This window comes from Labrus mixtus, chromosome 15, assembly GCF_963584025.1.
Source record: "Labrus mixtus chromosome 15, fLabMix1.1, whole genome shotgun sequence".
Taxonomy (NCBI): Eukaryota; Metazoa; Chordata; class Actinopteri; order Labriformes; family Labridae; genus Labrus; species Labrus mixtus.
In genome coordinates this window covers 22,133,467-22,155,259 of record NC_083626.1, presented here as the reverse complement: position 1 = coordinate 22,155,259, position 21,793 = coordinate 22,133,467, and the positions used below count along the sequence as shown (strand labels likewise).

Genomic DNA, 21,793 nt, shown 5'->3' with positions numbered 1-21,793 from the left:
TCTCATTCAAACGCCCTCATTATAACCCTCTGTTTTTCCTCTTCCAAGTAACGTCCCTCCAGCTTATTTTCTCGTTTTCTCCCCCACATTCTTTCATCCGTTTGTCCTTGCCTTGTTCAAAGAGTTGACTTCTATTTGGCACCTTCAGTGTCTACAGACTGCATCTTCACCTGTCGCTACAATTGCTCACATCTGTCTTCTCTCATAAAGCACTGCATCCATTTGTCCAGCCTTTTCACACAAAAGGCAGCCCTCTCCACCCGTCTCTCTGTGTCTGTCTGCACAAAGCAGGTTCTCCTCCTGTGTGTTTGCGTCTCTGTCACCTCTGCAGGAACAGTTGATTGTTTACAGGTGTTCCTGCTTGTCTGCTGTCATTTACTCTGTTTACAGTGCATGTTCAAATAATGCAGGAGTACTGTATACCGATGTTTGTTAGCATTAGTGCATGCCTTTCAAGAGTCTCCCTTAAATCTGTCTTTTTCCTGTCATTAAGTGGCTTGGCTTGTTTCCACTCTGTTGAACAATATCTCCTCTGTTCTGCGTGTGCATGTTACTGCGCTTCATTAAAGCAAGATCACATTCATGCTGAGTGAAATATTCAAATCCAGCATGTCATGTTTTCATGGCTCCAATGTTAACAACAAATGAAAACATCCCTTGATTTGGATTCGCTCTGACATGGTAACCGTGGAAACCTTCAATCCTGGCCTTGAATTTAACATCACCTTCAAGGGGTTCAAACAATGTCTGTCTGCACATTCAACCATCCTTATGCAACCTTAAAAAAAAAAAAACTGCACTACCTACAGTGGCTGGAGAGGTACACAGATCTTCTACTTCAGTATGAGTACAAATACAGCAATGAGCCAGTAGATTAGGCATCTTCCTGTTCACTTCAGATGACCTTTGATCAGGGACGACTGGTATAAACAGGCTAGTAGGGTTGATCCCTTCCTTAAAGTAAAACTTACAACAGATTTTTTTGACTTCAGCGAACCTAGAGTAGTGAATGACATTTACAAGAAAAACGAGCAATGTCTCTAAATGGCCTCTTTCTTTTTATTATTTTTTTTACAGCCCAAGCACTGTGGCATCATCTTCCATTCCCTTCTGTTGTGTAAATGAGTGACAGGTTTCATAGCACGCCCCCTTAAGTGGCATTACAGAGTGTAGAGATGAAAACCCTCTCCACTCGAGTTCGCACAAAGGAGTTATGAATTAGAACACACCATAGTTAAGCACCATTAAGCACAAGCGGCGGACTTAATTGTCCTTTGCTCGAGCTGCAATTGCCTGTGGTCTGCATTGTTGTGTTAGCAGGCCAAAGTTAGCACACTTTGGTTAACTCATAGCTTCATATTGCACATAAATGGACACGGAATGACCGGGATCTAATGACACTTACCAAAGAAGCAGTGAGTATGTTATTCTTCTTTTCTCTCGTCCTTGACTTAAACAGCTTTATACGCAAATCTGTCCCGTTCATGTAAACATGATGTAAACACATGATGTGGACGACAAAAATAAACCTGGCAGGACGGCCGCTTCTTACTTATTTTTGACAGTCCTAACTCAGAGAGACATTTACATAGGGAATACTTGATTTCTGCTGTATTTATGTGTAAAATGTCACACTTTCTTACTTTGAGGAATTGGAAGTAAAAGTAATGATTTGGCAGAAACCCCCCCCCCCCTCCGATTCAGATTTATCATTATACAATTGCAGCCACCCTCTGGCCTGTGTGGTTGTGCCTTCTTTCCTCCTCTAGTTCAGGTACATGTGATTGGTAGGCGTGGCTGGACAGACGTCTTGTGCCCAATGCTCCCAGTCACTATAAAAGCTACCTCCCTAGTTCTTTCATCCAGACTCTCTCCATGCGCCTCGTTTGGTTTCTTTACCGTCTTTTTACAACCATCACCTGCATAGTACTTTTTTCAAGCTCCCACTACTGACTCTCCAATACCAACATCTCATTCTCTTTTGCAATTAGTTTTGGAACTTAATTAGTTAACTAAAGTGTCACTTTGGTGTCTCTCCCTTTATTTGCCTTTCCAGCTGGTCATGACATATTACAATTTTAAATTACTACAAATATTATTTTGTAGTAGCCGTAGTATTATTAACATTTCATGCTCATAAATTATTTCGAAGTGTTAGTAGTAGTCGTACTAGTCGTGGGGCTGGGGGTGGATCTATTTTTGCATTCTTTATTAACAGTTAGGTAGTTTATTCCATATACAAAAGCAAAAATAAATAAATCAATACACAAATTAATTGTACTTTGTAACTTAAGTTAAACGGATCTCTGTAACATCACATAGAAGTCTTTGTGCCTCCCAGCGAGCATCAAGAAACCCACAATTAGGCTGGTTTGAGGTCAGGCGAGTACAGAGGAGCTCAACTCTCTTAACTGCAGCATCGTTCCTCCTCAGTGTCCTTCTCCTAAACTCCATCCAGCAGTCTGAGTCACAGCTCGCCGTTTGCCCGCCTGCCTCCAGCCCACACAGAGCCCAGCCCTCAAGTCACCTGCACTAATCCTCAGGATAAATAAACCATGTGCAGAGCGGTGCAGCCAACCAAGGCTATTTTCAGCCCCGCTGTGCTTTTTCTCCCCCCTACTTCTCCCACGTCCAAAATGTCTTCATAAAAAGCGTTTCCCCTTCTCAGCCACGGCAAATAGAGCGTGCTTAAGCAGCATTACTGATCCGTCTAGAAACCAGCTGGAGTTATGGAGACTGGGTGTGGCTGTCCTCCCTTTATCAACCAGGGAAATTATATCTTGGGGCTTTAAAATGAGCAGATTCATTTGGTGTTTTAAAGCAAGGGATGATGAGGCTTTTAGTATGCAAAAACAACTGGTGATGTTTTGAAGCTCGGACTATGAATCCGGCCATTTATCGCCCTGTGAAAGCGAGTTTTAGCGGTTTGATCCCCGTGGGCCAAAAAAGCTCCTTCTACCTGCATTTAATGATGCTGTAAAGTCGACTTTAAGTAAAGTCGACTTTAAAACCCTCTGTGGGTCAATTTCTCAGGTCTCAAGGGGCTGATTCTCTAATGGCATGAAACAAAAGAGTTTTTCTCCAACAGGGGAAACAAAGTAAGCCATTAAGAGATAGAATCGGACAAAAGTGTGTTTTCATTCATTGCATTCAGATAAGATACAAAGAAACCCACTGGAACTTTTTCAAAGTGTATAAATAATGTTGTTTTTGTGCTTAGCTGAGGTTTAAAAGGTTGTTGTATCAGAACAAAAACATGATAAATTACCACAGAAACATTAGCTAATAAGTCATGACATACATCACTGAAGAAAAAACAGTATCAGACAGAAACACCAGATTTGTTTTATTCGATGAGGACTCTGTAACCTTCCCTGAATAATTACATCACAATAAGGCGTCTCAAGTTTTTAATGCTCTTGAAATGATTCTACAAGCAGCAAACATAAATTTAAGTTTGGCATCTAGGCCCCAACCTCATCACTCCGAGCAGCTTATTTTACATGCAGATATTTAAGGGGTGATGAGTTATACCTCAGTCAGAGCCTGCAGGTAGATGCTGTGCCGCTGGTGGTGGGGGTTGAAAGTAAGAGCACAGTACTGGTGTGGGGCAGTACTGGCAATGACAGAGCGGAGGGAGAGACTGGACATCTTGTATAACAAACCCCCAAAGTGAGAGGCTACGTTTATTAGATGATAGTGGAGAATGATGCATGTCAAGTGTGAAATCAGAGCAGTTCCAGTTACCTGCCTGAGCAAGCTTGCAGCCGTCGCTCCATGTAGGAAACATGGATAACGTTTTCCAGCATACATATTCTCGTTCCCTGCTCTTCTTCTGCAGTCGTCTAAGAGAACTCTAACCATCAAAGCTCTAACCCGAGCACCTGCTAGGTAACATTACAGTTTGATAGTCTACATTGTACTATAGAAATAGAAAAATTCCATGATGGGCCAGTCCTTCTAGTGGGCTGCAAACATGTGACCCTGAATAATAGGGGTAAATGTGTAAAAATGAAATTGACCAGCTGACTATGGTCCATTTCTGCCACCTATGAGAAACCTTGGGCTGGGTTGGTATGGACTGTAGCATCCTTACATTTGTCTTTGTCAGAGATCAATCAGGAATTGATCAAATGAAATGAAGAAAGAGAGAGAGCAGGGTTAAATAAAAGTACTACATTAACTGAAAATAAAAATAAAATGGAAAAATAAAAAAAAACGTGACGCCGAAAAGGTAAGAAATGAAAAAAGCTAGCTAAGATAAATCTCATGTGGATGCTTCAAAATGTTCACGATAACACATTTTGTATTTTAAAATACCATTACTATCACAGATACCAGGCCAGGCACAAACGCTACCAAGGCTGGATTTAGTTCCAAGTCCCACCCTGCAGGATTTTAATTTTTTTAATATCCTGAAACCAAACAGTAACTGTTTTAGATCTCATAACGGAGGTGTTTTATGGACCATGGAAAAAGCTGGAGGAAACTTACTGGAAGCTTGTCCTGCCAGTCTGTTGGTTACGTTCACACTGCAGGCAAAGCAAATGTGATTTTTTGCTCGTATGTGTGACTCACATCTGATTTTTTTTTAATGACAGCTTTCACAGCACCGATCACATGGAATCTGATGTATTCAAGCCACATCTGGACCGCCTTCATATGTGGTACTGTAAATGCTCTTGAACAATCAGACAGAGACTATGGCTTGTTATTGGGCAATTATCACACTGGGAAATTACAACATGTGTGCTATATAAAAAACATTTTCTAGAAGTTTCTTGGCCGGACAAACTGGTCTATTACCAGGAAAGGGTGGGTGGGTATGTGTGTACGTGTATCAGAACATGACCTAATGACCTGGCTAAATTCAGGGGTTAGATTACCATTGGTTTGTGCCTGTTGCTTACCAGATTGTGTATTTCTGTTATGATTCAACCTTTCAAACTACAACAGTACCAACTCAGTTGCGTGCTGGCGGGATGGGCGGAAGCGGAAGTTACTCGCAGTCAATGAAAACAAACACAGAGGACAGCTGTGATGGAGGTAGTCAGTGAGCGGACAGTGAGACGTTAGACCTTGAAAGTATTTGGGGTGAAACTAAGGTACAAGCAAAACTACAGAGGTCGCTGTGTGTGGCGTCTTTGTTGTTGTTCTTTTTGTGCATGCGGGTCAGTTCAGGACCGTGACCAGATCACATGGGAATCTTATACACCCCACATTTATAAAGTGAAGCAAACAGAGAAATCAGATTTGAGCAGTAAATCAGAAACAAGCATTAAGGCTTTCAGTGTGGACGTAGTCGTCACATTGAAAAAAAAAAAGAAAGTCTTGGTATCAGACTTTTGTGTTGGATGTAAACTGTCAGAACATCATCCAGTTTTAAATAAACGCGTCTAAGATATGTGTTTATCTAAAATCATGCTCTTCCTCCTACATACATCATCCTCTTTTCACCCTCTTCTTCTGCGATGATTTAAACGCACCCGACAAAAGAATCAACGGCCCGAGCTGCTTATTTGGATGCCGAAAACTTCTAATATTTGCATAACAGAGTTGGATGGAAACATGCATTCATTTGCATTTCATTATGCAGACTTTTCTTTGAAAAAAACTGAGCAACATTTGGATGGAAACCTGGTTGCTGGAGTGTTCTCCAAGCTCAGAAAAGTGGCATGCGGGATGCTGGCATGAGACATAACATGGCTCTGAAGCTGAAAGGCATGTTGATATATGAGGGTTTGAATCTGCAGGGATTTAAGGGAGACAAATGTTTATTCAACCTATTGTTTTTTAAAATACACCCGGTTAAGTTACATTTGAGCCCCACTGCTGTGTTTGTTAGTCGAACTGCTGACAAACGGCTCTTCTGCACAGGATTTCTCTCCATTATGAGCCCCGGAGTATTCACCTGCTGATGTTGGTAATGTAGTTACTGTGCTCCTCGATCAGTCTTTGGAGGTGGTCAGCACTAAATACCCCTTGTTCAGCAACGTGGGCAAATATTAAACATAATCCTCTTTAGTGTGATCAAATGTTTATCACAGCAGTGTTGTGGGAATACACTTATGAGGCTGTTTAAGTGATTTCCTGTCCTAATATCCTCACCTGTGCTCTCTTTAACAGTTTTTTTTTATCCAGCCTTAGATCGGGAGAGAAGGAAATGGGATGTCACGGGGCAAAGGAGTACAAAAGAAAGGGCGTAAGAGTGAGTGAGGGTAGAGAGGAGAGGAGAGAGCATGACATGAAAACATAATGAGGATTGTCATGCCCATGGGGTTGATGTGAGGGAAGCACGGCACAGAGGTGAAGACGAATGAGGAATGCAGAAAAAATAGTTTAAGAAAGGCAGGGGAAACTAAGTGAGGATAAATACTGTGACCGAGAGGTGACATCGCTTTGCAAGCTCAGCGCTGGAGGATGATCGGGATGTGGCGCAAAAGCCGAGATGACCCACAAGCCGCCGGGCCGCGTGGGTGGTGGCTGCACCTCAGCTCAGTCGCTTCAGGCCACAAAACCCTGGAGGAAGTGCACGTCTAAGTATACATTCTTGCCAAGAGAACGATGGGCCATGTTCCCAAACTGAGTATAGGGCTCAGTTCCAGCTCCCAGCACGACCGGCCAGAGTTGTCAGAGAAATCTGAGCTCATTGTCACCCTCTGGGCTGCTTTTAACAGAGTTCAGGTTGGGGCTGAAAGAGAATCACTACATGAGTTGTACAGCCGTCAAACCTGACTATCATACATGAGAGCACACTGGATGTGTTAGCAAATGCATCCCTGCACTCCAGTGAACATCTCTGTGCAGGAACCAAAATGAATTTGGGATTTCAAGGGAGCACTGTGGCTGTTTGTGTATTTTATTCCATCTCTCTAAGACATTGACTTTCGCTGCTTTACTGCTGACCGTTTTCCAAAATATACAGCCGGTTCTCCATCCCAGACAGCCCTCTGGAGCCAGTTCACGCCATCACAGTTTGAATATCGCTCTCTGAAACTTCAAACACGCTAAAGAAAAATAATCCCATCAGTGCAAATGTTTCATCACCTTTTGTGTTATTACTTGTCAAAGTTAGCCCTTGTGCATTTTACAGATATTAATTGGGACAGATTCAAAAGATGCAACACATTTGTGAAATGGTCTTAATATTATAATTAAGATATAAAAGATTGATTCATTGAACCAGGCTACAATATGCAAAAAATGTCTTTTGAGGGTTATGAAACAGTTTCTATTTCCGGCTTCCGCTTGCAAATGAGAAAGGTGATACAAAATGCAGTGATTTTAATACCACCAAGCTGTCTCTTCTCTGAGGCAAAGCATGTCTTACATTTTGTCTACAGAATCTACAAATGCATGTTGCCTCGTTGAGACATGACAGCAGTGATCAGGGTACAGAAATTATGACACAACTGTCACGACAGGAGTGCGCCGGGAGCTTGCAAACACCCATCTATTCCCGGGGTAGAGCTGTCAGAGCCTGAGATTGGGAAAAAAAAACAAAACGGGCGAATCATCAGACCAAGGGAAGTGTTCGTCAAAGTGGGACTCTGGCTCTGTTCTTCTTTCCTGCAGTTCACTTGTGGGTCCTTCTTCTTTTTTTAAACAGGTAGGGTTGTCTGCCTACTTCAGAAATACCTCAGAGTCCAATTAGCAGAGATGATTCTCTTCAAGTGTTGAGGAGCAGAGGGGGAATGCTGGCTGCTTTCGATAACTCAGTAATAGAGCCATTTCTCTGTTTCTGGAAGTGCTTCTCAGACTGTCTTATAAAATGAAATCAATTAACCAAGGACTATTATGTAGAAAATCATGAAAACTACAACAAAATTCATGAGAAAAAAAAGGATTCGGCCAAGAAAACGAGGCTGCCATCGACCTAGCAATTAAGTAACTGGTAAGAAGTGAAGTTGAAGCATGTTTTAAGCCTCCTGCTAAAAAAAACTTCCAACGCTTCCTGCCAGTCAACCTAACCCGCCCCTAGTCATGCAAATGTATGCATCACTCCATATAGATCCATATAGAATCCATATAGATAAATTAAAAAAACAATTCGCCCCCTGTGGAGTGTGTGCCAATAAAGAATTGATTGGTCAGCACTAAATCATTTTTTACATCAGGCTGTAAACACAATGGTTTCTGCTGTATAAATGGGCATTTTATTATTAGTGGGACCTAATGAGGATTCCTTGGCTTCTGGAGCCTGCTAACCCTGGTTAGTCATTTGTTTCTGGATGTTTTTTTTTCACTAAATACAAAGCGGTAGGGCTAACAGACACAGATCAGACACATGTGAATTCATATTAACTATTCAGCAGAATACTTTTAAAGACATAATCAACATTTGTTATTTTAACTAAAATTCTAACAAAATAATGTTGCCTACCGTAGCTTAAGCTTTAAATAAAAAGTAGTTTGTGTGCACTGCAATGCTAAAAACCTTTCAGAAGAATAAAGCGTACAAACCAAGCCTTGAAAGGAGGTCGTACTGGATGGATGGAAGAAGCGCACGACTTCAAAACTCATTACGACTGCTGTTTTTGTTCCATGTGCAACCAAAAGTAAATGCTTTGACAGCATTTTTTTGACGCCTAAGTCTAACCAAACTGTGATCATTTTTAACACATATGCACCAAAGATACTTGTATTATTTGTATGAAAAAAAGAAATCATGGTTTGTGCTAAAAGTCAAATGTTCATTGCAACTTTAAAACACAACTGGGCCCCTCCTCCTGGGCACATCACCACACCACAAGCAAACCGACATCATTTGAGACATGCCAGTCCAATCAAAAGCCTGGGTGAAAGACCAGAACCCACCAGTTCCCAACCTAGAAACATCCCGAGTCAACAACAACAACAACAACAACAACAACAACACAAAACATCAAATAACAGGCAGAGGACACCACCACACATGTATGGCGGCCCCTACGTGATGATTAAGCTGCGTTACTTTTGTATAAGTCTCCATTTTATTTTTTAGTAAAAAGCTACAGACTTCATCTTTAAATAATGTGTCAACGTGGACTTGTAGTTGAGCATGGGGCACAAAGAGCTGACAAGAGAGCCCTGACAAACGTCCCCATTGAACTGCTGGCACATAATGTAAACAAATTCCATGCCAACAACAGGGAACGTGGAGTCATACTTCCAAAGGGAAAATCGTGCTTCTTTTCACAAAGTAAGAGGTCAAACAACGTCACTGTTTCACAGAATTCTGCAATACTGTGGACGATAAAATGTCATAAAGACTTAAATTCAATCAGTTTCTAATAAAACTGAGGTACAAAAATATTTTCTACAATTCCCTTTTTGGGGCCAATGTTTACTGCCTTGACACACCTCACCAGAGGAGGAAATAAAAAGCTAAGAAAAGGACATCTACAACAGAAGATGACAAGGTAATGTCGACTTTCCGTACCTGCCATCAGAATGGAAAAGTCTTCCCCTTGAGGCATCTCAAGGATGCAGTCACACACATTTGTTTTTCCACATAGTATGAAATTATTTTAAAAAAAAGGAGTGATCCTGTCAAGTCAGTTGAGTGTGAATCTGTATTCTTATCAGAAACGGCCTGAAATAGTATCTTATCAGCCTCTCTTTTTTCCTCTTTTGATCTTTTCACAGAGAACAGTCTGTTGGGATATTCCTCTTTCTTTATTCATCAAGCACTTTGCAATGAAACAATGCAAAGATTCACAATGCGGTGCATCAAAGAAGAGGGGTTTTCAAAGGAAGTGCATTTTTCTGGAGTAGTGCACTGTCGTACGTAGATAACAAAGGGAAGTTGGGAGGAGAGAAATAAAGGCCTTAAACCTCTCCAGGGGAAACACCTCTCTGCTGCCACTACGTTCTGGCCAGATGCAATTTCCTGAACGCCACTCTGCTCTTCAAAGAGAAGAGAAATTGCTCCATCACAGTCGACACAGTGGAGGGCTGAGAGGAGTAGGTGCAGGGGGGAGGGAGGTTAAAGAAGCAGTCTGAGACTTCTGAGCTACATAAATTAACCACTACATGAATTATCCATCCCCCCTTAAATTAGACAAAAACAAGGAAAGGTCAATAAGATGCTAGAATGGGTGATAGGGCTCCAAATACACACTCATTCTCACGCTGTAAACAACTGTTTACATGCTTAATATATGTGCTTTTTATATTCCAGCTCTGAAATAAATTATCCAGGCAGCACTAACTTAAATATTTGGGAGCATGTGCTCGAAAATCCTATCAGGGAAAGCAATGATGCAATGTTTGGGTTTGGAGGAAAGGGCAATCTGCTGGGCCAGCGCCTGCAGCTTCATTAAAGAGCACAAGAACAACCATGTACACCTCGCAGTTCAGCAGGACTGTGTGGTGTCTGCCTCTGATTCTGAGGACAACAGTCTCATTAAAGGATTTATGTTCCTGTGTGCGACTTGAATTTAAGTGACAAGGTGATTAAAGCACAAGACTTAACGGACCTTTTTTTTATTTTAGAGACAGACTTTTTTAATTCTAAGGGAGCCAAATAGGGCAGGGTGATATGGCAAGTGTGTGTTTTCTATATCAATAAATTGATGTTTGCCCCTATGTATCATCGTTTTAAAGGACGCAGAAATACTCAAAAGGCCCATTAGTTATACTTTGAATGGTTACCCTAAAAATAAAATGTAACCATGTTTCAATATGCCATTACTTCCTGATGGTAATTGTTGTTTGCTGTCTTAGGTGTTAACACATATTGTCACATGCCCACATAGTATTGCTCTTGCAATGTCTCATACTTGTCGTGAACTGTTCTGCAAGACTTAATACAAAAAAGGATTATTATTTATACAGCAAAGCTAAAGTTGTCTATTTCACATTTTTAAGGCTTTTTTTCTTTTTTTTTTAAAGCATATATGTACAACTGTTGAAAAAAACATGAATATCCTGCATCATGTTTGAAATCAGAATTTTCCCGACCATATCCAAAAATGTTGTCCAAATTGATTTTAGTTCTTCACCTAATTTTTATCACGATCCCCGAAAGAGATATGTTTTTATCCCCCAGCCCAGTCGTCAACTATCATAATTTGTCTTGTCTCTTTTGTCACAACAGAAATGCAGCTTCGCATCGCAGAGAAGAAGAGTGTTCGACAACATCTCTGTTTTATTCAAGTGTCCCTGCCAGTTAACCAATTAGAAGAAAAACACAATACTGAAACTGAAGCCGCTAAAATGAATTCAGCCATTATTCATTTTACTTCTTACTTTATTTTGTCTACTGCGACATGTCAGAATGTCTCCAGAGATCTCTCTACATCAGCCCAAAGACTGTTTTTAAGAAAAATCTGCTCGGTAGAAAAAAGCTAAGAATTAGCAAACGCAACCCTGAAGAATATGAATGCACACGTCAGACATCTTCTCACCTAAAGCTGTTCAAACACCATTTTTACTCCTCAAATCTGTGTGATCCTCTCTGCTACGTGTCAAAGTCATAGCAGAGAGGTATGAAGTAATGAGACAACATTTAACTGATCCCCAGAGGGAGAATAAACATTTCACACAGCAAAGAAAGAGTCTACAGAGGCAGTTATTTAAAAATAAAAAAAACAACACAACAAGACATACAACTGCATGTTCAAGCTTTTACAATGCAGTCAAAGTTTAACTTTGATTTGTGTTATTTGTAAAAGATAGCTCCGCAAATATAAACTGATGACCTGTTTATGAAAAACACGCTGCGTAGAAAGAAGTCTAGTAAACTCAGTGTTCAGGAAAGTCCTAATACACATGATTTAAAGTTTTTAAAGGTTTATTTTTGTGCTTTTTGTGCCTTTATTGGGGAGAAAGGAGAGTGGATAAAGTCAGAAATCAAGGAGAGAAAGAGAGTGGGGAATGGCGAGCAGGAAGGAGCCACAGGTCAGATTTGAACCTTGGCCGCTTGGATGACTATGGCCTCCGTACATGGGGCACACATACTAACCACTGCGCCACAAGCGCCCCCTAATACATTTTATTTGATGATGGATTAAAACTGTTTCAAGGTGCTTTTCTAACTTTCCAATATAGTTTGCAGTGTGTGATGCTGTTGAACTGTGTTGCATTAAACAGAAGGGTGGTTCTTTTATCAGGCTGAGCCTCATTGACATAAATGAGGTTGACAAAATAATGGAAACTGTCAACCAGGTGTATCTGTGCAGAAGTCTTGGGTCTACTTCACTTAGAGGTCTACATTTCAAAACACAGTCTGACACAAAGCCGATCTCCTTTAATAACTCAGTAAAGATCCGAACTGATTCTGTGTGCAGTTCAGTCAGACACACATAGCTTGATTATTCATTATAAGTATTTATTTTTTACCGGCTGCGGAGCACTTTATTGACTTAATGCACTTTTCTGTGCTGAGTCTGAACTGTTTCTGCCTCTGGCTCAGTGTGGTTGAAGTTCCTGTTTTTCACTTGAGCTTTTAATTTTCCTGTTTGTGTGTATTTCTGATGTTGTCTTTTGTGTACATGTTGTGTGGTGTTGCCGGCTGCAGATCTAATTTCCTTCGGGGGGTAATGATAAAGGTGCAGTTGTAGTTAAAGTTGTAGTTCAGTTAAGTACAAAACCAGGACTTTATAAGGATTAGGTTAGCGGCTCAGCAAGCCAACACCATGTGACAGTTATCACTTAACGATCGTTTCTGTGGTTTTCACGGTCTTCTAATGAGCCTTTAATGAGGAGGGAATCTGCTGTGAATCGCAGCTGAGCTGACAGCTACCAGCAGAGTGCCACTGCTTAAAGCTACTGATTAACTGTAGAAATGTGACTCAATAAGAATCATAATGAAGTTAGAACCACTTATATAAGTTAACGTGTGGATAATAACTCGACACCTACACAGAACTTTTGAAGTTGTTGGAAGAGCTATGGAAGAATTAGAGGTTTGGTCATCATGGTTCTGACATGAGAGGGTGTTGTATGCTGCGGACTGTAAACCCTTTGAGGCAAAATATGCAATTATGGAATTAATAAATAAAAATCAATTGACTTACCTATTATAATTATGAAGAGTCACAATTTTTTTTTTCATTCATTAAGTCGTTCATGTGACTCATTAGGAATCATTAGGGGAAGCCTTCATTTTTAATTATGTCTCCAGTACAATTAAAACAGAATAAAACACACACACAGACACACACACACACACACACACACACACACACACACACACACACACACACACACACACACACACTAGAATAAGAAAAACAAGAAAAGAAAGTAAAGGTCGGTTAAATAGAATTTGGGAGTGAAGTCATTCGTTACCATGGTTTTCCATCGATTACCAAGGACAATTATGGGTTTTACAAATAAATAAAAAATAAAAAATAAAAAATCCTGAATTTATTGCTTGCGGGATTTGGAGCTTGCACTTGAACGGATCAGATAATGACTGTGGGACCAATTTAATAGGGAAGGGACACATGTTGGCTATGTTCCATTAAGGACTTTTTGAATAAAGTGAAAATAAATCCTTTAACATTTTACTGTGAGGAATTGTTGATCTAGCCATACACCAAATTAACTCCACAACCCCTTTTTATATTATGAATATTTAGAGTGGTAATGTGCAAGCTAATGTAACATCTCTGGCACTCGAGATGAACATGAATGCATGAGAAGAGAAGTGTAAATCAGCAGGTTTAGTAGTATTGTATGAGCTTCATAGTTTAACACACACAATACAGAAACCAGAGTCTCCTCTAGTTTGAAGTCTGAAGTGAGGGATGTGGAAAATCCCGATCAATCTTTGACATGATTAATAGAGAAACCACTTAATGAGCATTAAAGCTCCCGTGAGGAGTTTTTAACTGGTTATGAAAGAGGCTGAAATTAATATTGATGGATTTTTATGAGCTACAAAAGCAAACATGACCATCAGCATGAAGATGGACTATTATTCTGCTGAATGTCTGAAACTGCTGCTGCAGGTATAGGTGTCAACAAAACGGATTAACTGCACGCTGCAGAAACAACCTTTTTTTTTTCTCATGTTTTCCACACCAAAGATTCTCATTGAGTTTGTACAATTGACTGTTAAAAGAAAAACAAAGAACTTACACATGTACAGTAAAAGATCAGCAAGGTACCACTTTGTCCACAGCCCCCCCCCAAAAGTCAACACACATGGTCCTCACATGAGCTTGAACGTCCTTAACTAAACGGATGTGTACGATTTTTTAAATTAAATTATCATGGAAGATCTTGATACAGCACACGTAGTCAGATATCAGAATTTTGCCGATCATGACATTTCCTTTGTCTTTAAAACCTTGAACTACACCTACACTTTCCCACTCAAGAGGAAGCAAACAATGTGTGTTACCCTCTGTCTCTCTCTCTCTCAGTTGTCTCCATCACTGAAAATGAAGCTTTATGAATGTTTACCCTGCTTTGTCCTCTTACTTCTTCTAAAACTCTTTCTCACAACAGCCCTCTTCTCCTCCGTCTTTATTTTCTCAGTTACAGGTAACCATGGCAGTGGTCATTTGAGTTGAGCTTTCTCTGATACTCTGCTCTCTGGCAGCCGTGAAGCACTTTGAGTGCTGGCTGGAACACGGGTAGAGTATCACAGTGAGCCAGGGAGGCATTTCATCTGAACTTTCCATCCGGACCTCATGGCAGTGATAGGTGGGAGTTTTTATAGGATTACAGCAGCTCTAGATCATGGCTCTTTTTCGGTCCTTGTTCAGAGCACGTTGTTAAGTGTCAAAGTACCTGCAACATGACACCAGTTTGCCTTGAAGGTGAGAGTGTGTGTTTTATTTAATGTCAGAGTTTTTTTTTTTTGGGAGTGCTTGTTGTGTTTTGTTTTCCCTCACCCTCTTCCACTCTGCCCTCTTCACTCCCAGTACCAATCTGCCTCACTGACAACAAAGCCCACCTGCAAGCCAGCCAGCCAGCCAACTCCAAAACAGCTCAAGCCCCAGCCCTGGAAAACCTCACCCATGCAAGATTCAGAATACAATGCCTGCATTTCGGTTCAGCAGTATTCGTGACAGGAAGACAGTTTTAACAAATATAAGACAAAGTGTATGTTGGATATAATTACTAACCCTACCTTTAACATTCCTTCTTGATTGTTGAAAAATGAACACCACAGAGGAAAAACAACAGTAAGCTATTAGAGCTACAGAGCTCCCAAAATGATTCCAAGAGTCATTAATTAAATGAAAAAATTCAGAAGGACACCGTTCAAAGAAAACAAAATACACCAGAGTATCTACTTGCTACCAGAGATTTTAATAATACAGGCAAACTGGGCTAATCTCACTCCTTAAAACTGCTTGCAGAGACATAAAAAAAGAAGTCTTCTTGTAGATTTCCTTTCACTGGGTTTGTAGGGAAAAATAGTAAAATTGCCCACAAGCAGAAATCTCACTTCAAAGCTACTTCAGAGCAGCTGCTGCAGAGTAAGTGGCAGCATGTAGAGCTCCACTTTTGGTGTTATTGTGTATGAAAGTGTATAAATGTTCCTATGACAAAAATACATCTCTAAAGCTAGCACATAAAAACTCTCCTGGTTAAAAAAGTGATGCTACACACAGCTCACACGTTGTTGATATGGACTTGCTTCTACACCACCGCTATGCAGAAATTATTATTTTTTTGGGTAAAATTAAACACCATTTAAGTTAATCTATCAGTTCAGCGGGCTGCAGAGTGGAATGATCAATGTTCATCTCCAAATTAAAAATCACACCGGATGCCAGTGACCGTTGGCAACAGAGTCTGGGTGCAGCAGCAGTGACAGCGGGGTTTTATGGCTGAGATGTTACAGCCAAGGGAGCTCCACTTTCTGCTGAACTTGAACATTAGTCAGCCAGTCGTACATATATAATGCCAGTGGGCTGTTTAAACAGATTTCTCTGACCAGTTTCACTGCTTATTTCCACGTTCTTCCCCACGAGCATTTCATTTTAAAAGCCATTTTTGTGCATTGTTGCCGCTTCCTTTCTTTAAAGTTTGAATAATAACATACAAGAAAGAAAAGGTAGATGTAAACACCAAATTTGCCCACAGGGACAAATAAAGTAACCTGAACCTGAGATATGTAAAAGTGGAGATTCAGCTAAATAAATAAACAGCCGAAAAGAATGTTTGATCATAAATATTAACAAGGGGTGTCAGCTCAGATATGAAATGTCTTTTTATTTGCAGACTGATGCAAACAAATCCCTACTGTATCATCGTATAACAAGAAAAGGGGGAGATCAATCACCGCAGTGTAAATCTGACTTTGTTTTGTAAATGTCTGTTTGTCTACATCGGGGAATGAAAGAACAATGAATGTTTTAAACATAATGTAAACTGACAATGTCTCTGTTGGAAACCACAGAAAAAAAAAAATCCCCGGAAAAACAGCAGGTATCCTCAGGTCAGAAAACGACATGATGTCTTCCCTCAGTTCACTCAGAGGTTTGCTTTGTCTTTGCTGTGGGGGGTTCAGGGTTCATCATTCTTTAACTCTCTATAAATAGATCATCCTAGGATTCATACAGAGTGGGTGTTCTGCAATCATGCACTCAAAAAATACAAAGAAATCAGTGAAAAATTACAGAGTATGATGAGTAGGATGAATAGGATGAGGGGCGCCAATAGCCGAGCGGCTTTGGCGCACGCCCCATGTATGGAGGCTATAGTCCTCATTGCAGCGGCTATGGGTTCAAATCCGACCTTGGCCAATTGCAGAATGTCATCCTCCACTCTCTTCACCCAATGCTTCCTGTTTCTCTTCAGCTGCCCTATCTAACTGAAGCAAAAAAACACCATAAATATTTAACTTTAAATATATAAGCTGATGTTTTTTGCTTTTTTTTCTGTAACAAATGTTCTGAGTCTGGTGTATTCAAACACAAAAAAGCAAATTATTTCAGTCCTACTGAAGGCACAGGTCTCTACAAAAGAGGTCATAAAACATAGAATATTTATTTTAACAGGCGATCATTTTCTGAAACACCAGAGAACTTTTAATTTAAGCAAACATTTCACAAAAAAGGTATTGTGCATTTGTTTGGGAATATTTTCAGCAACAGATTTGAAAATAATACGGATAAGATTACAAGTCCTCCACGGTGGAGAGATGCCTTATGAATAGGTGTGTATGTGACTTCCCGTGCTCCTGAGCCAAACTTAAATGGATTTTGCACTACCGCATTGTCTTCATTTTGCAAGAACGGAGGTTGTCGCTTAGTTAAAAATGGGTACTATAGTTCATTCTCCGGAAAGTGAGAAGAATTAAGATTTAATAGGAAAAAGGGGAGCAGGTTTTGTCTACACAGACAATACTGAAGACTGATTGATCTGTTGTTTGTTTTGGTCTGATCAGGATTTGTTTGAAATGCCAAAGAATATCCTCCAGTATCTTTAAATCAATGTCAGACTTACCACTTTGAAGTCCTCGGCTCTGCACTCTGTGCCGTGAAAGTGGCAGGACAGCAGCATGTCGTTGATGTCGTGACCGGTTCGATCGTAGAATTCCCTCATGTTAAAGGGTCGCGGCTTGAAATTGTGAAAGTCGGCTTTGACCTTTAGGCTCTCCAGAACGCTCTCCTCCACAAGATGCAGGTCCCTGATCTCATACCTGGAAACAGAAACAGACCAAAAGTTAGGTCGTTAAAGATAAACATTGCACATTTGGGAATTGCAAATTTTATGTCCTTGAATGAAGAGTTTCTTTTTGAGCGACTTCACAGTGAATAATCACCGCCGGATGATAAAGCAGACTTCATAAAAAGTAAATTTCAGCCTTTGAACATCTTCTGCAAACTTTTGCTCCACTCAAGCGAATCTAATTATAACACTGTCCTGAATGAATCAAAGGAGACAGAAAGAGGGCCGTATAAATGCACATCATGGTTTTTTCTTTGGCATTTTCTGGCCCTGAATTTATAGCACTACCAGAGTGTAACGCTTTAGAGTACAGTACATAATAAAGTTCAGATAAGGCGGTACAGTAGTGAGCCATAAAATCAGTCTTCCATTCACTGTCGAAGCAGCTTCAGGCTGCACAGAACTTCAACTCAAGTCTTTCAAACTTTGAGGAAAACTTGTTCATGTTGTTTGGGCTGTTTTGGCCACGACATTACCGGAACTGACCCGTAGTCTCTTTTAAAGTAAGTTTAACTAATACTACAGCCAATGCTATACAGTCCTAGGAATGATTCATGTGACTGCCTACCACTGGCTGTAGTTTACAGTATATACACAGTATGTGTGGCCACACCATCAGCCCTGATGAAGACCTCTGTGGTTGGAACATGTCGGCTTTGCAAATGATTTAGCATCATTTAATTATTTCCTTCCTTATTTTTAGACGTTTCATGCTTGAAGTGCCTGGTTTCCTCCACTTTTAGGTGTATAACCATTTCCCCTGTTTTCCAAGAGCACCAAACACACTTTGTTTACACGCCCCTTAAGTTTACATTGTGTATAAAGGTTGGCAAGACGCAGACCTTACATCAGCATATTGGCTTTGGAAATTGACAGTTAGCCCTATTATATGTTTTAGACACATTTAGGCACATGCTTCATCTACCCTTTGTGTTTTTCTTTGCATACAAGTCCATATATGAGCAGAAAGGAGCCACATGTTGGGTAATAATATTGGTTAGATTGTTTGTACAGTGAAATCTGGATCCCAGTTAAATGAAATGACCTATGTGTGTCCGCTCATGTTTCTTCATATCGCAATCACAACTTTGAATGTCTAAATGATTTTCTTCAACGGTAACACCTCCAACAGCTCAGCTTCAAATGTCACCACATTATTAATAGTTTTGTATTCTGTTGCACTTGTGTGATATTTCATTCGGTCTGCATGCGGCTGTAGTGTTGTTTTGTGTGTCTGTGATTGTATTAAGAATGAAGGCGTGCGAGTGTGTGAGCAGGGAGCCAGACAACCCACATCACACCCAGCATTATCCAGGGCACTGGCGAATTTCCTTTCATTTAATGAAGCTCACAAAAATCTGACCATGCTGCCTCGTGTTAAAAGAACGGAGTAGCTGAAAAGCACCCACTCTCTCCCCTCGCTGTGATCTCCCACTGTGCTTTTATTAAAAATGTCACCGTTTTAATGGACTCACCCAAGAGCAGATTGGATTTAGGATTTTTTTTTTCTCAGAGCGCTACCTCTAATTAAATGTCCTTTAGAAAATGTCCACATGAATGCAGCCATTCTTGTATGAATAGGGTATTTTATTGATCTTTTATGTAACATAAAATGGATGTGTTCCATGAATTACATGAATAAGAATGAGATTAATAGTATTTAAACAGGAGCTGGTAGTGTGTGATGTATAATCACAGCTTTATACACAACCATAAAATGTCTTGTAAAACTTGGAATAGGGTGCAGTAATCGTCTTGTTTCACATAATTCACGAGAGCAAAGGGACTTTTAACACTTTAACTGAAATCATCCAAACATTAAATCGATAAAATAACGTCCTTCTGGGTTAAATATTAGCCCATAGATTTTTTTTTTGTGACATTGAGATTTTGGCCAAGGCCTCTTCGTGGCCAAGTGTTTTTGTTTGATTGAAAGAGAACTTAATTGAGGAGAGGCACTCGCTCCCCACTGTTTGTGTAGTGGACAAACCTGCCAAGAAGGCACTTAGGAGATAAAATCCCATAAGACAGAGCCGACGGGATCAGCAAGGGCTGACACTTGAGCATGTGTGCCACTAAAATATCATGCCACAAGACATTTCCCAGACCAGTGACTCCATACATGGGAAGTGGGCGGAGAGGCGTCTTAAATGGATTTCATGCCCTGAGCACTTTGGTTTCTGGCCGGGGGTATAACAGCTAAGTGTACCGTTGCATGGCCTCCCTACCTTGCCAGGGGAGGCAGGATAATGAACACTAAACCTACTTCAGAGTGTGAGAGTTGAGACGAGTACACGGAGAAGGAAACTTAGATGGAGATTTAGCCCTCATTATGCTTTGAGCTCCAACTCTGAAATGTCTTTCTTGTGAACCGCCGCCTGGAAATGTGAGATTAGGAGATGTGTTTATGTAAAAATAAAATATCCAGATGGCAAGTCCTGATTAACAGTCACACTAATGTCATGGAAAAAATGCTAATTTTGGTGATCAGTCTGGGATCCTCATTAAAGATTTAGGATAGAAATGGCAGAGGGCTTTAGCTGCCCCGTCCTTGATCTCTTTAAATGACAGTCCGTCAGAAGTTCCCATTTGTGCTCTGAGATTTATGATCAGAGATATTAAAGGCACTGGCCAACACTCTCATCTCCTAAAATACTGTAGTACTTAATATTGTGAATTATGTTTTTCTCGCTTGCTTGTTTCATTATTGGGCCTCTGTTGACATTTGAAGCAATATTACAACACCACAGGGAAACATGTTTAGCAAACAGCTTTCAAGGCCAGTATTAGTCACAGTCTCGCTCTTTCTTCATACTCTTCTTCTCGGTCAAGCCTCTGCATGACCTTAATCACTGAAAATATGCTGTTCCTCCATCACTGTCCTTTTTATCCAACTATCCAGAGCATAAAAATATCAAAAAGCTCAGAAACAGATATAAAGAGAAGGGTTGGAGTGCTTTTGCAGCTGGGTTGAAGTTGCAGAGACAGCAGGATCTAAATGTCTAAGTGACAAAAATACCCACAGCGTCTGCAGTTACACTTGTAATCAAAGGAAGCAGACTCTCCACATCTTTTCTTCCAGTGCATAGTGCTCGATGTTGCCAGCTCCAGCATCCAGAGCTCTCTGCGACTGCACCCCACAACGGCTGGCGTTCTCTGATTATAACGCCTCAGTTAATGCGTGCCCGCTCTCCAAGCCACAGCGTGACTCAACAAGGTAGAAACTATTAGAGCTACTTGGATGAGTGAGACACAATTGCCAGTGTTGGATGAATGCCTCTCAAGTCATCAGGCGGCAGCTTCTGGCAGTACCCTGAATTAGATCGCAGACTGAAGAGGGTGTTTTCAGTCACTGTGGTCCTGCTCTCTGGAACAAGCTACCTGCTGAGTCGAGGTCCATCACAACTGAGACAACATTCAGCAGCAAACTCAAAGAGATTCTCAGGTGTATTGTCTATTATTGATTTAATGTCTTCAATTTTAATATGCTTACATTTTTATTTAATTTTTTTATATTTCCTTTCATTGATGCACATTGCGTTTGTGTACAGAAATGCACATAGGAAACACTCTGCCATAGCCAAGTATTTGGATAATTTACTAAAGAAAATACTTGGCTAAAGGAATGTGAAAATACACCATCAAGTGAAAGTCCTGCATTGAAAAAATTACTTTCGACTAAAAAAAATAAAAATAAAAATTCTGTTACAAGGGGCGTCATGTGTGGCAAAGTTCTGGGGGGGGGGAGGCACAAGTCTCAGTGGGTACAATGGGTTGCTTTCTGGAAAAAGTAGATGACAATTATGCTTTTTTTTGCATTTTGAATATAATACACGGATAAATATAGACCTGCTTTCATTTATATGATCACTTCCTTCGCTTTCCCCACCACGTTTCCTTTTGTCTTGATGCTTTTGGGGTGGGGGTGTGGTAGGCTTTTCATATTGTTAGTAGAAGAATACATTTAACTTCAAATATTATTGATCAAAACTTCATGTTACTAAAAAGATAGTATTGAAAAAATATTAAGAAATACAACAGAATCCTGTCAAATGTCAAAAATCCAGGGGTGTCTGGCAGGGGGGGGGGGGGGGGGGGGGGGCACGTGCCCCCCAGTGTGACTGAACATGACGCCTCTGACTATTGCAGGTGGTTGAGTTGTTTTGATTTG

At 40.5% G+C, this 21,793-nt stretch overlaps 1 protein-coding gene across 1 annotated transcript in view; it reads right to left on the bottom strand.

Moving 5' to 3' along the window:
• The window catches only part of LOC132989900 (acid-sensing ion channel 1-like), a 51,369-nt gene that overhangs the window by 27,403 nt on the left and 2,173 nt on the right, over nt 1–21,793 (bottom strand). The window contains exon 2 of the mRNA XM_061057837.1: nt 17,398–17,593. Coding sequence (XP_060913820.1) covers nt 17,398–17,593 — 196 coding nt within the window. The remainder of the gene's footprint in view (nt 1–17,397; nt 17,594–21,793) is intronic.